Raw genomic sequence first — 13,180 nt, forward strand, 5'->3', positions numbered from 1 at the left:
TATGGGATCGAGCCCCACATCAGGCTACTAGTCTAGGAGCCTGCTTCTTCCTCTCCCACTCCCCCTGCTTGTGTTCCCTCTCTCGCTGGCTGTCTCTGTCAAATAAATAAAATCTTAAAAAAAAAAAAAAAAAAGCCAGCCGGGGCGCGCTCGGGACGCCTCGCCGCCTCTCGAGCCCGTAAGCCCCTCCTCTCCTTACAGTTGACGACCCTGGGTCACAGTGGAGCCCATAAAAACGCCCCTCACCCCCTGGCCCAGAGGGGCCCCAAGAGTAAAGCGAGCACGCACGGCCGTCTCCGGGGGTCCTGGCGGCCCCGGACAAGGAAGCCAGCCAACTGGGCAACCTAGACACGGCGCGTGGCCTCTACCCCGCTCTAACGTCCACCCTCCCGCCATAGGGGAGCGTCCGCCGAGAAAGAGCCGACGACTAAGTGGCACAGCTTCTTCCGCGTGCTGCTGTGGGTGGCTCTGAAAAGAGCCTTTGGATAGGATGGAACCTCGAGCCGAGCGCTCACTTAAGCCCGCTCCCCGCGGATGCGGCGAGCCAGCTGGATGTCCTTCGGCATGATGGTGACGCGCTTGGCGTGGATGGCGCACAGGTTCGTGTCCTCGAACAGCCCCACCAGGTAGGCCTCGCTCGCCTCCTGCAGCGCCATCACGGCCGAACTCTGGAAGCGCAGGTCCGTCTTGAAGTCCTGCGCGATCTCGCGCACCAGCCGCTGGAACGGCAGCTTGCGGATCAGCAGCTCGGTGGACTTCTGGTAGCGCCGGATCTCCCGCAGGGCCACGGTGCCCGGCCGGTAGCGGTGCGGCTTCTTCACGCCGCCCGTGGCCGGCGCGCTCTTGCGGGCCGCCTTGGTGGCCAGCTGCTTGCGCGGGGCCTTGCCACCGGTCGACTTGCGGGCGGTCTGCTTTGTGCGAGCCATGGCGAACCAAAACACCAGCTCACCAGCGCAGCAGCAGCGAGAGTAACGGGACCTCCGCCCGCCGCAGCAGTCTTTATAGGCACCGTCTTTTTCCGATTGGGCGGGACAATAATTGAAAGTCCCGCGCTGGCTGTCCATTGGCTGTGACGTCACACGCCCTGGCGTCACCCATTGGCTTGGGCAGAATCCTCCCTAACCCCGCCCACCCGCCTCGCTTTTTCTACTTTCCAGTTTGCCTGCAGTCTTCCGTACCTTGTGTTGCCTTTCTTTTCGGCCGGCGGGGCGGGGGAGGGTCATTTTGGTTCGCGACCGTGTCAGAATGTTGTTCCTCCTCAGCCCTTCCCCCCCCTTAGAACACGGTACCCCCTTCCTTAACCACTGTGCCACCCAGGCGCCCCGTGGTACCCCCTTCCTTCCCGCGCTGTCTCCCCAATTCAACCTCAATCTTGCGTTTGCCCCCCCGTCCCCCAAAACGCCTTATTACCTTTTAAGAGCCCCCCCTGGTTCGTCTGACGGACCTTTCTTCCCGCCTGTCGCTGGTTTTCGGATTGGAAGTTTGTCTCACCTCACCCCAAGACCCCCATCCCCACCGCCTCCCGAGCGCGAGATCTCGCCTCCAGAAACCCAAGTGGGGACCTGCGCCTCCGCTGCGAAAGCGGTCCCTCCCTTTTGCTGGACTAAGATAACCCGCTCAATTAAGCCAAGGACCAGGTCCGCCCCACTCCCCTGCCGGCCGGGGCTGCACGTGTGTGCTGGGCAAAGGCCTCGGGCACTGGGGAAGCTGCGCACTCGGCCCCCACTCCTGAGACGAGGGTCGGGGGCGCCTAACGGTACTTAGGAGCGAATCGGCCGTGGCTGCCCCCAAAGAGGTCTGGCTCCTCCACCTGCCTCGTCAGCCCTAAGGTCTGCGACCCACCAGGCAGAATAAAGATGGTCGAACGCTCAAGGTTCAGAGAGGCGAGCAACGGGGAAGGAGCAACCCCCTCCCCTCCCCGGGGCTCGGCCTACGACGGGCGAAAGGGCAACGGAGAAAACGGACGACTGTAACAACTCTTTTATTTGAGAAAGTGGGTGGCTCTGAAAAGAGCCTTTGATTTCACAGGTGCCCCCTTCGAGACCAGGGCGGGCTGGGCTTCCTGACGCCGGCCTCACTTGCCCTTTGCCTTGTGGTGACTCTCCGTCTTCTTGGGAAGCAACACGGCCTGGATGTTGGGCAGAACGCCGCCCTGGGCGATGGTGACTTTGCCCAACAGCTTGTTCAGCTCCTCGTCGTTGCGAATGGCCAGCTGGAGGTGGCGGGGGATGATGCGCGTCTTCTTGTTGTCGCGGGCCGCGTTCCCCGCCAGCTCCAGGATTTCCGCCGTCAAGTACTCCAGCACCGCCGCCATGTACACCGGCGCGCCGGCCCCCACCCGCTCGGCGTAGTTGCCTTTGCGCAGCAGGCGGTGCACTCGGCCCACCGGGAACTGCAGGCCAGCGCGGGACGACCGCGACTTGGCCTTGGCACGGGCCTTGCCTCCTTGCTTGCCACGACCAGACATGACAGCGACGCTCGCCGCGAACAGCTCCCACTTGCCCACCGAGAAAGTCGCCGCACAGCCCGCCACTTCACCCTTTTATAGGCAGAACCCGGATTGTCTACGGAGCGCCTCCATTGGCTAATGAAGATCGTTGTCCTGACGGCCAATACGGTGGCTCGGCCAGAATCCGCTCATTTACATAATCTCGTCCCCGCGCAGGAGCGCCGCCGAACACGCGCGAATCACGACGCAGCGTAACCAGAGCCTTAATTTGCCTACGGCCTCTTTAAGTACTGAGGCGCTTCCGGTAGCCTGGGCCTCACTGCGCTGTTTGCGTCTGTGGTCCGCTCTTGCTCTTGTCTGCCGCTCGTGCTTCCCGCTATGCCCGAGCCCGCAAAGTCCGCTCCCGCGCCCAAGAAGGGCTCCAAGAAAGCGGTCACCAAAGCCCAGAAGAAGGACGGCAAGAAGCGCAAGCGCAGCCGCAAGGAGAGTTACTCCATCTACGTGTACAAGGTGCTCAAGCAGGTGCACCCCGACACCGGCATCTCGTCCAAGGCCATGGGCATCATGAACTCCTTCGTCAACGACATCTTCGAGCGCATCGCCGGCGAGGCTTCCCGCCTGGCGCATTACAACAAGCGCTCGACCATCACGTCCCGGGAGATCCAGACGGCCGTGCGCCTGCTGCTGCCCGGCGAGCTGGCCAAGCACGCCGTGTCCGAGGGCACCAAGGCGGTCACCAAGTACACCAGCTCCAAGTGAGTCCCTGCCGGGACGCGGCGCTCGAACGGGTCGCTGGCCGCTTCACTCCAAAGGCTCTTTTCAGAGCCACCCACCTTCTCGCTGAAAGAAGCTGTTCGTGTGCTGCGCAATGGTTCCTACTTTTTTTGGTTTCTTTTCTAGTACATTAAATTCATGCTTGTTAAGTTCAAATGTCCGTCTCTTTTCCTTTAGTTAGGTGACAGAATAGTTTATGCCTAGTTAGATTGGTGAAAAACTAAATGGGGTATAGGTATGCTGTGGCTTGTCGGAGAGGACTGTTCTTGAAACTGCCTTTGACTTTGCTACGTGCAGGTGAACACATGCACTCCTCTAAGACTGAGAAAGGCTGTGTTGGTTTTGGTAAGCTTATATATGCACTATAAGAAAGTGTTGAGAATAAAACCACCATATGGTGTTAACAATTGGTAAAACGGTGGTCGTATTTAAGTCTTAAATTATCTGTACTAAGAAGTGATAGCTTTTATATCTGGTTCCAACAAACGCCTCCCGTGGTTATCCTGGATTCACGAGCACCTGCCTATGTGAAATTTATGTGAAAATTACCCGATTAGGAAAATTGAAGCTGATTTTGATAGAGGAATTAACCCTTAATGCAGGTGTCTTCTCTTTGCCTCCCCTAACCCTAATCAAATCTCACAAAACCTGCCTAAAATGTAGTAGTGATTTCCCCCAAAGAATTGTTACTTAGAATAATTTGTCCGATTTAAGGGCTATTTCCATACATTGGGAGCAATATATAGGTAATTTCTGAAGCAGGAAAGAGTCTGAAATGCTAGAGGAACAGAAAGCGGAATATGGCGGGGAAAGTGAAAAGGAAGTTGATTGGCTTGAGAGCTTGTTCAGTGTCTTGGGCACTCCTGGGTTGTTTTAGCCAGGGATCTGCATAATATGACCTCATTAACCTTAAAAAAAGATTGGTCATAGATCCCAGGCCGTCCACAGAAGCAAGGAAACCAATTAGGACGCTACCGTAGTGTTGTGGACTAGAGCAGTGATTCCTGAAGTCTGGTCTCCAGATCAGCAGCGTCAGCATTGCCTGAGAACTTATTAAAAGTGAGAATTTCAGGGCCCGATAATCTGTGTTAACAGACCCTTTGGGTGATTCCAAAAGGTGCTGAAGTGTGAGAACCACCAGGAAGTCTAGACACTTTGGATTGGAATACAGTGATGGTGATGGTTTGATATGTTGGAATCGGGATTACATTTTGGAGGTAAAATAGGTTTTGTTGAGGAGTAAGATTATGTAAGAGCAAAACCCCTAAGTTTCTGGTTTGAACAACTGGTGCTGTGTGGTTTTTTTGTTTTTTTTAAAGATTTGTTTGAGAGTGTGTGCGTGGGGTGGGGCAGACAGGGAGGGAGAGAGAGAATCTCAAGCAGAGTCCCTGCTGAGCAGGGAGCCGAAGGCAGGACTGATTCTGCACGCCCCACTCTGAGATCATGACTGAGCTGAAAATAAGAGACGCTTAACTGACTGAGCCACCCAGGTGCCCCTGAACACCTGGTGTTATTAACTAGGATGGAATACTGGGAGGTGTGGGTTGGGGCATTGAAGAGTGATCCAGAGTTCCGATTTAAATTTGAGAAGCTTTTTGATACGCGAGTGGATATACGGAGTTGGCAATATGAGAGCTGCACGTAGGCCTTAGTGAAAAAAACACAAACAGCGCAGTGGGGATGAAAGCTATCACCTGAAAGAATTCTTCCAGACGATTTCTCATGTTTCCTTAAAGTGGTCAAGACTATTTCTTCTTATGTATTTGTCATGAAATACAACTTAGTAGTTGATAGTCCTATAATATATATTATTGACTATGTAGCATTTTCTTTTCTCCTTCTGTTTTTCTAATAGTATCCTGATTTTCATTAAGGAATCCACCCTTATGTGCTGCTCCAAACTGTCCATTGTAATCCCCTGGAGAACTTCAAAAAATACTGATGCTTGGATGCCACTCCCAGAAATTCTGATTTAAGTGTTTTGGGGAAGAGTCTGCACTTGGGGTACTTTTAAACATCTCTCCAGGTGACTCTAATGGGCAGGCAAATTTGAGAACCACTGTCACTTGTGCTTCCCAGAAAACAGATCTTACAGGGTTGGCCTGATTGGCTAAGTGTAATCCCAGACCCCTTTGCACATTGACTGGTTCAGGAATCTAGACTGATTAGCACAAACATTTCAGAAATTGAAGTAGCTGAGTAAGGAAATACAGATTGCTTTTATCTTTTGGGAAAAAAGTTTCTTTGCTTTGAAGAGCAAAGGAGGATGGAGTGTTCTGTGGGTGTGAAGGCAAAGAAGAATTACAGACAACACTAGAGGAAGGTACATCGTCGGGGAGAATCAGAGAACTGAACCACTTATGGAATTTAGCCAACCTCGAAGCCCTGCTGTACCATCAGACAAGTTAGGCCCGTTTATCTGACAAGCTTTTATTTAGACTAGTTCGAATCTTAAAATATTTGAGACATAATAACATAATTTCCCAGCATAAAAGATGATAGACCTTTTGTCCTGAAGGGTCTCAAAGATCCAAATGGGGTAGATAAGAAAAAAATAGAGGTACTCAAAATGCACATTTGGACTAAGTCTATAAGTGTTAAAATCAATACTTCACCAGGACCAGAGATTAATATTACCATCAAAAAGGAAGGTCCAAGATTTAAAGAAATCTGAGATTTTATTTATAAACTTAATGTAATTCTATCACTAAAAATTTTAGTATTCATATGAGTTTCTCAGGGCTGCCATAACAAAGGACCAGAAACTGAGTGGCTTAAAACCACAGAGATTTATTCTGCCATAGTTCTGGAAGCTAGGAATCTGAAGTCAAGGTATTGCCAGGGTCCTGTCCCTCTGAAGGCTCTCAGGGAGAATCCTCTCTTCTTTTTCAGCTTCTGCTAGCTCCAGCTATTTTTTGACATGTGCCAGCATAACTCCAGCTTCTGGCACAGTTTTCTTCCTGTGTGTTTCTACGTTTCCCTAAAGACACTAGTCACATGGGATTAGGGCCCACCCTAATGACCTCATTTTAAATTGATTACAGGCATATCTCATTGGCTTTACAGATATTGTTTCTTGTGGTTTTTGTTTTGTTTTGTTTAACAAATTGAAGGCTTGTAGCAACCCTGTGTGGAGCGAGTCCTTTGTCACCATTTTTCCAACACCATTTGCTCACTTAGTGTCTCTATTACATTTTGGTAATTCTCACACTATTTCAAACTTTTCATTATTATTGTTATGGTGACCTGTGATCAGTGATTACCTGCTGAAAGCTCAGATGATTGTTAGCATTTTTTATCAATAAAATATTTTGTAATTAAGGTGTATATATATATATATATTGGGGGTTTTTAACATAATGCTTTTGCACGCTTAATAAAATACAATATAGTGTAAACATAACTTTTATATGCACTGAGTAACCAAAAATTTCGTTTGACTTGCTTTATTGCAGTATTTGCTTTACTGTGGTGGTCTGGAACCTAACCCACAATATCTCAGAGGTATGCCTGTACATCTTTGCAAAGACCCTACTTCCAGATAAGGCCATATTCTAAGGGGAATTAGATTTCAATATATCTTTTTAGAGGACAAAATTCAACCTATAACAGTAGTCAACATCTGTGGTAAGCTGAACATGGCCCCCAAATATGTCCACATCTAAGTCCCTAGAATCTGTTAATGTTACCTTATATGGCGAAGGGACTTTACTGATACGATTTTGAAATAGGAAGATTATCCTCAATTATTTGGGTGAGCCCCAAATGTAATCACCAGGGCCCTTATCAGAGTAAAGCAGAAAGGTCAAGAGAGGAAAAAGGTGATGAAAGCAGAGAGAGATTTGAAGATGCTATGATGCTGGCTTTGAAGAGGAAAGAAGGGACCATTAGCAGAGAAAGGCCCCTCTAGAAGCTGGAAAGTGCATGGAAATGGAGTCTCCCCCTAGAGCCTTCGGAGAGAGTCGTCTTCGTTTCCACTTGGTGAAACTGATTTTGTACTTCTGGTCTCCAGAACTGTAAGAGAGTATGTGTGTGTGTTTTTAAGATTTTATTTATTTATTTATTTGAGAGAGAGAGAGAGAGAGAGAGAGAGTGAGTGAGAGAGAGACAGCACAAGCCAGGGTGAGAGGCAGAGGGAGAAGTGGATTCCCTGCTGAGCAGGGAGCCCAATGCAGGGCTTGATCCCAGGACACTGGGATGATGACCTGAGCTGAAGGCAGACACTTAACCAACTGAGCAACCCAGGCGCCCCTACATCTGTGTTTTAAGCCACAAAGTTTGTAATACAGTTAGTTGTCTCTTGAAGAACCTGAACTGCACAGGTCCACTTGTACACATTTTTTGATAAATACAGCACAGGACTCTAAATGTATTTTCCTTATGATTTTCTTAATAACATCTTTTCAGGGACACCTGGGTGCCTCAGTCAGTTAAGTGTCTGCCTTCAGCTCAGGTCATGATCCCAGGGTCCCGGGATTGAGCCCCACATTGTGCTCCTTGCTTAGCAGGGAGCCTGCCTCTCTCTTTGTCTGCTGTTCCCCCTGCTTGTGTGCTCTCTCTCGCTCTAACAAATAAATAAAATCTTCAAAAAAAAAAAAATTTTTCTTTAGCTTACTTTATTGTAGGAAAACAGTATACAATACATATAACATACAAACTATGTGTTAATGACTGATGTTATCAGAAAGGCTTCCTTCCAGCCAACAGTAGGCTATAGTAGTTTGGGGGGAATCAAAATTCATATGCAGATTTTTCACTGTCAGGGGTCGGTGCCCCAAACCTGTTGTTGTCCAAGGATCAACTGTAATTTGTTACAACTGCAAAGTTTATTTCCAACTAGGCCATAGGAAACTAATACAACAGCTATATATAGGATATTTTTTTCACAATTGAAGAAATTTGAATATGGATTGTGCATAACTTAATATTATTAAGTCAGTATTAAATTTGTTGCATGTAACAATGGTATATAGTTATATAGGAGCATGTCTTTATTTTTAAGGGAGACATGCTAAAGTGTTTAGGGAGAAGTTAAGATGTTTGCAACTTATTTTCAAATTGTTCAGAAAATGTATAAATGTGCATGAAAAGTGTTAAAGCAAATGCAGCGAATAGTAACAGTTGGTGAATCTAGATAAAGATATGGTTGAAGATCTATTTTTTTCAACTTTTCTGTAGGTTTGGACTCCCTATCCTTGAGAAATTTTTTAAAAATGTGATTAAAGACTTTAAATACTACAGAAACAGCTTTCATAGACATTATCATCCATTTTATTTTTGCAATAAAATAAATCTATGTTAACTGATGCAATTTTAACATGAACCTATAAGATGTTTCAGCTCATTAAAGGGCCGATGTGTGTTCGTGAGTGATCATCTGTTAACTAGAACTCTGAATGTTATCTCTTGCTCATCGTACTTGCTCTACTCATTAAGGATATGAGTGACTTAAGTGCCTGCACTAGTCCAAGGATACGCAAATCACATTGGCTTAGACATTCAGTTATTCTGTCTTCTACAGTCTGAGGTTGAAACTGAAGTTGGATAGGGGATTTTAGTCAAATACTGAGACCAAAGCTAAGTCATTTCCAGGGAAAGAACATATCTTGACATGTTACAGTGACTCTAAGTGCTTTCAGAAAGAGATGGCAGATCATCTACAAAAGAGCCAGAATCAGCTTTCTACACCTACCCCCTTTCTCTTCCCTGAACTCCAGATTATCATATTTCATATTCCTATTTGGGAATTTGATCTTTCCTATCTGATTCCTTCTTGATATTTCCACTTGGATAGCTACCAGGTGTCTCACAATTTTGTCCAAAAACCTGCAATTAATTCTTTATTCTTCTCCTGTCATAACCTACATTATGTTCATCAGTTTCAATTAAAATATATCTTCACTGCTTCTCAAATCTCCACTGATACTGATGTGGGAAACAAAGGCAGAAGAAAAATTATTAAACTTCCTTACTACCTACAGCCCATGGACAAGTCCTTGAAACAGGCGGAGTGACACTCCTCTAGGGACTCAACCGCCTCAATGTTAATACTTCTCTAAGAGCAAAAGGCAATCCTGGCCTGAGCCCCTCCCTGCCCTCCCCAGGATCCTGTAAGTCTACTTTAGTGTATAAAAATTCCTTTAGAAATTTCCTTTATCTCTAAACCCCCCAAGATACGTGTTGGCAATCATCCCCCAAGCATATGGCCCACCGATATACATCTGAAGGGTCTCATGACTAAGGTTTTAATAGACGGTAATAAATGACCTTTTCCCAGCAGTAGCTAGCCCCCTCAAGGTCCTGGAAACCTTGCTTCCAAAATTCCTTAGAGACTTATGCTATCCCTAATCCCCTCCCAACTTGAGGGTATATAATAGGTCACTCTTCATGACCCCGGTGCAACTCTTTCTGCCTGCGGGTCCTGTCCCCGTGCTTTAATAAAATCACCTTTTTGCACCAAAGACTTCTCAAGAATTCTCTCTTGTGGGGCACCTGGGTGGCTCAGTCGTTAAGCGTCTGCCTTTGGCTCAGGTCATGATTCCAGCGTTCTGGGATCGAGTCCTGCATTGGGCTCCCTGATCAGTGGGAAGCCTGCTTCTCCCTCTCCCACGCCCCCTGCTTGTGTTCCCTCTCTCCCTGCCTCTCTCTGTGTCAAATAAATGAATAAAATCTTAAAAAAAAAATAATTCTCTCTTGGCCATCGGCTTCGAACCCTAACGTCTTTCCTTCATCAACAGCACCTGTCTCTCTCCTGCTACTACTTTTGCTCTCCTACAGTCTATTTTTTAACATAGCATCCTGGGTGAGCTTTAAAAAAAAAGTCAATTAATGTCATTACTCTGATCAAACTATCCAAAGGCACTCCAACTCATTTGGAATAAAAGACAGTATCTTTGCAATGGCCTATGAGGCCTCTCTGTGGCCTACATGATCTGACCCCCAACTATCTCCCTGATCTCGTCTCTCTGCAGATAATTCCTTTGCTGGCTGTGTTTCAGCCATAGTAGCATTGCTTATTCCTTGACTCCCTAAACTTGTGCCTGCCTCAGGGCCTTTGCACTTGTTTTCCAGTTCTTAGAATACTCTTCTCCAAGATAGGCTATGGCTCACTATCTGCTCAAATATTAACTCATCAGACCTGTTGTCCACACTGTATACCATATTGTTGTACTTCATAGCACGTATCATTCCCTGAATATTATACGATTATACATTTCTTTCATTTGCTTGTTTTCACCATCCATCAACTAGCATGTAGCTTTATGTGGACAGGGCCTTTTTCTTCTCTGTTTACTGCTGCATCCCCAGCATGTTTTATTTATCTGAGGGTGCAAAATGTTTTTCCCTCATTTCCTTTATTGCAGGAAATGGGGTGCACAGATTCTCATAGTGGAGCCTGAACAGATGTCTGTTTTGCTTTCACACTTGTAAGTGTAAATTTTGGTGCAAAAGGGAATTATTGATGGATAATATAGTTACACTGAGTCACCTCCACCTGTTTTTGGCTTTCCTACCGATACCTCCCCAACATGTAATTACGGCATTTGCCCAACATCCTGTGTGCTTCTTAAAATGTTTTCATTATATTCCTACCCTGTAAACTCAAACCTTCCCCTATTTTCTTTTCTCCTCCCCATCTCCACGCTTCAGCCTTCTGACTAATCTCTTAGTAGATTCAAGCAAAGGCACGTGCAAAAGCAGGAAAATGTTTCCTGAGGTCTAACCATTGGAAAGAAGGGATGGATTCAGTAGAATAGTAGGAAATAAGTTATTGTTCTTTAATTGGGCAGGGCAGACAGGAGGTAATAAAAATCATGCTGGAGGATAATATTTGGGATTTTATGTAGGTACAGGAGAAAAAAAAAGTACACCCAAGGGGATGAGCTAGGACACTTGCAGTGTGCCTAACATTTTTTTCAGGAAGTTTTAGTTTTACACCTTTATTTTAGTACCTTATCTTCTGTTCTCACTTAACCTCTTTAAAATGTATTTCCAAACACTTATCAATAAAGGTAGAAAGGCAAACTCCTAGGCTATATTTGGTGCCCTGAATTAATGAGGGAATAAATGAAACTAATTTTGTATGTAGTATTATAAACAATCTGAGAAAGGACAATTTAGGAAAAAGGAAGCGTCTGGGTGGTGACTGAAAACTGCCAACAGGCTCTGACCAAGTAAATGGCAACTACACAGTCAGAATGCCAGTGGTTATCAAACATATGAATCAGCTGGAGCGTTCCAGAGGTTGTTCATCCTTGCCTCTCACCCCCAGTGCCCATGATCTGGGTTCCGTGGAAAGGTGTGTGGCTTTAGGGATAGACTGACTGATTCAGGGTCGAATGGCCTTTGAACTGTTTCAAGAAGCACTACTTTTAAATATCTAGTCTCTAAAATGGAGAAAGCCCTTTTTATTCTCTAATAATTAGTGCCTCTATTTTCAGAGTGGAAGTGAATGAACTGTTCCAAGCAAGTGACAAACATTTTTAAGACTTAAAGTTTTAACAATGTAAGTTTCTGGACATTTTATGATTAGCAGGCCCAGGTTCTGGAAATCCCTGGGCATCTATAAACCCTCTTTCCTCCTTCCTTCCTTATCCAGATAGTAAAATACCAAAACTACAATATGGAGAATTGTGTACTTCTCAACACGTGAGCAAAAACAGATTATAGATAAGTGGCCTTTTTATTATCTCATTCTGACAATTTAACGTCCCCAGTTTGAGCAGTAAATACATACTGATTCAGTGTACCTGAAAGGAATACCAAACTGGGACAGGAGAGGTATGTAAACTAGAAATTACTTCAACGACATAACGAAGAGACTGAGATACATGGTAAAGGTTTACTTACAGGTGATGAGCGTGGTTTCAAACGTATTGCTGTGCAGTTTTACAAACACATGAATCTTCCAGAACAAGAAAAGTGCAATTAAAAAGTGCAGATCCAATCTAATTGCCTTACAATAAACAATCCTTAAACACGAATTTTTCCAATCTTGAGACTTCCGTTGACTGCCACGCATCGCTAACCATTTCACTGTTAGAGCTGTTACTTTTCAGAGAGAATACACGTACACTACCTAGCTCTCCACCATGCTAAATCAGGTCCCACCTTGCGTTCCTTTCTGGTCTTCCAAAGGAAAAGGCTGATATTAAGGAAATAAAAGTAAGTGGTATAAAAAGAGAAGGAATTTCGAATGTTAAGTAGAGAAAACAGCTTCTTTCAGCGAGAAGGTGGGTGGCTCTGAAAAGAGCCTTTGGAGTGAAGCGGCCAGCGACCCGTTCGAGCGCCGCGTCCCGGCAGGGACTCACTTGGAGCTGGTGTACTTGGTGACCGCCTTGGTGCCCTCGGACACGGCGTGCTTGGCCAGCTCGCCGGGCAGCAGCAGGCGCACGGCCGTCTGGATCTCCCGGGACGTGATGGTCGAGCGCTTGTTGTAATGCGCCAGGCGGGAAGCCTCGCCGGCGATGCGCTCGAAGATGTCGTTGACGAAGGAGTTCATGATGCCCATGGCCTTGGACGAGATGCCGGTGTCGGGGTGCACCTGCTTGAGCACCTTGTACACGTAGATGGAGTAACTCTCCTTGCGGCTGCGCTTGCGCTTCTTGCCGTCCTTCTTCTGGGCTTTGGTGACCGCTTTCTTGGAGCCCTTCTTGGGCGCGGGAGCGGACTTTGCGGGCTCGGGCATAGCGGGAAGCACGAGCGGCAGACAAGAGCAAGAGCGGACCACAGACGCAAACAGCGCAGTGAGGCCCAGGCTGCCGGAAGCGCCTCAGTACTTAAAGAGGCCGTAGGCAAATTAAGGCTCTGGTTACGCTGCGTCGTGATTCGCGCGTGTTCGGCGGCGCTCCTGCGCGGGGACGAGATTATGTAAATGAGCGGATTCTGGCCGAGCCACCGTATTGGCCGTCAGGACAACGATCTTCATTAGCCAATGGAGGCGCTCCGTAGACAATC

General features: G+C 46.8%; 4 protein-coding genes across 4 annotated transcripts; 1 reads left to right on the forward strand and 3 right to left on the reverse strand.

Moving 5' to 3' along the window:
* Positions 1-454: 454 nt before the first annotated feature.
* On the reverse strand, positions 455-976 carry LOC113250165 (histone H3). Its single transcript, XM_048220556.2, has one exon. The coding sequence runs from the start codon at positions 924-926 to the stop codon at positions 516-518; it is 411 nt and encodes a 136-aa protein (XP_048076513.1). The 5' UTR covers positions 927-976; the 3' UTR covers positions 455-515.
* A 989-nt stretch (positions 977-1,965) lies between these two features.
* LOC113246100 (histone H2A type 2-A) lies at positions 1,966-2,532 on the reverse strand. Its single transcript, XM_026486576.4, has one exon. It carries the CDS (start codon positions 2,465-2,467, stop codon positions 2,075-2,077), a length of 393 nt encoding a protein of 130 aa, XP_026342361.1. The 5' UTR covers positions 2,468-2,532; the 3' UTR covers positions 1,966-2,074.
* A 214-nt stretch (positions 2,533-2,746) lies between these two features.
* Positions 2,747-3,379, forward strand: LOC113246101 (histone H2B type 2-E). The gene has a single exon (XM_026486578.4). The coding sequence runs from the start codon at positions 2,828-2,830 to the stop codon at positions 3,206-3,208; it is 381 nt and encodes a 126-aa protein (XP_026342363.1). The 5' UTR covers positions 2,747-2,827; the 3' UTR covers positions 3,209-3,379.
* A 4,443-nt stretch (positions 3,380-7,822) lies between these two features.
* Positions 7,823-12,988, reverse strand: LOC125282903 (histone H2B type 2-E). Its single transcript, XM_048220600.2, has one exon. It carries the CDS (start codon positions 12,909-12,911, stop codon positions 12,531-12,533), a length of 381 nt encoding a protein of 126 aa, XP_048076557.1. The 5' UTR covers positions 12,912-12,988; the 3' UTR covers positions 7,823-12,530.
* Between the last annotated feature and the right edge of the window lie 192 nt (positions 12,989-13,180).

The sequence above is a fragment of the Ursus arctos genome, unplaced genomic scaffold (genome assembly GCF_023065955.2).
Source record: "Ursus arctos isolate Adak ecotype North America unplaced genomic scaffold, UrsArc2.0 scaffold_12, whole genome shotgun sequence".
NCBI lineage: Eukaryota > Metazoa > Chordata > Mammalia > Carnivora > Ursidae > Ursus > Ursus arctos.

Coding starts and splice junctions, on each gene's coding strand:
- LOC113246101 (XM_026486578.4), top strand. CDS start 2,828: ATGCCCGAGCCCGCAAAGTCCGCTCCCGCGCCCAAGAAGGGCTCCAAG.
- LOC113246100 (XM_026486576.4), bottom strand. CDS start 2,467: ATGTCTGGTCGTGGCAAGCAAGGAGGCAAGGCCCGTGCCAAGGCCAAG.
- LOC113250165 (XM_048220556.2), bottom strand. CDS start 926: ATGGCTCGCACAAAGCAGACCGCCCGCAAGTCGACCGGTGGCAAGGCC.
- LOC125282903 (XM_048220600.2), bottom strand. CDS start 12,911: ATGCCCGAGCCCGCAAAGTCCGCTCCCGCGCCCAAGAAGGGCTCCAAG.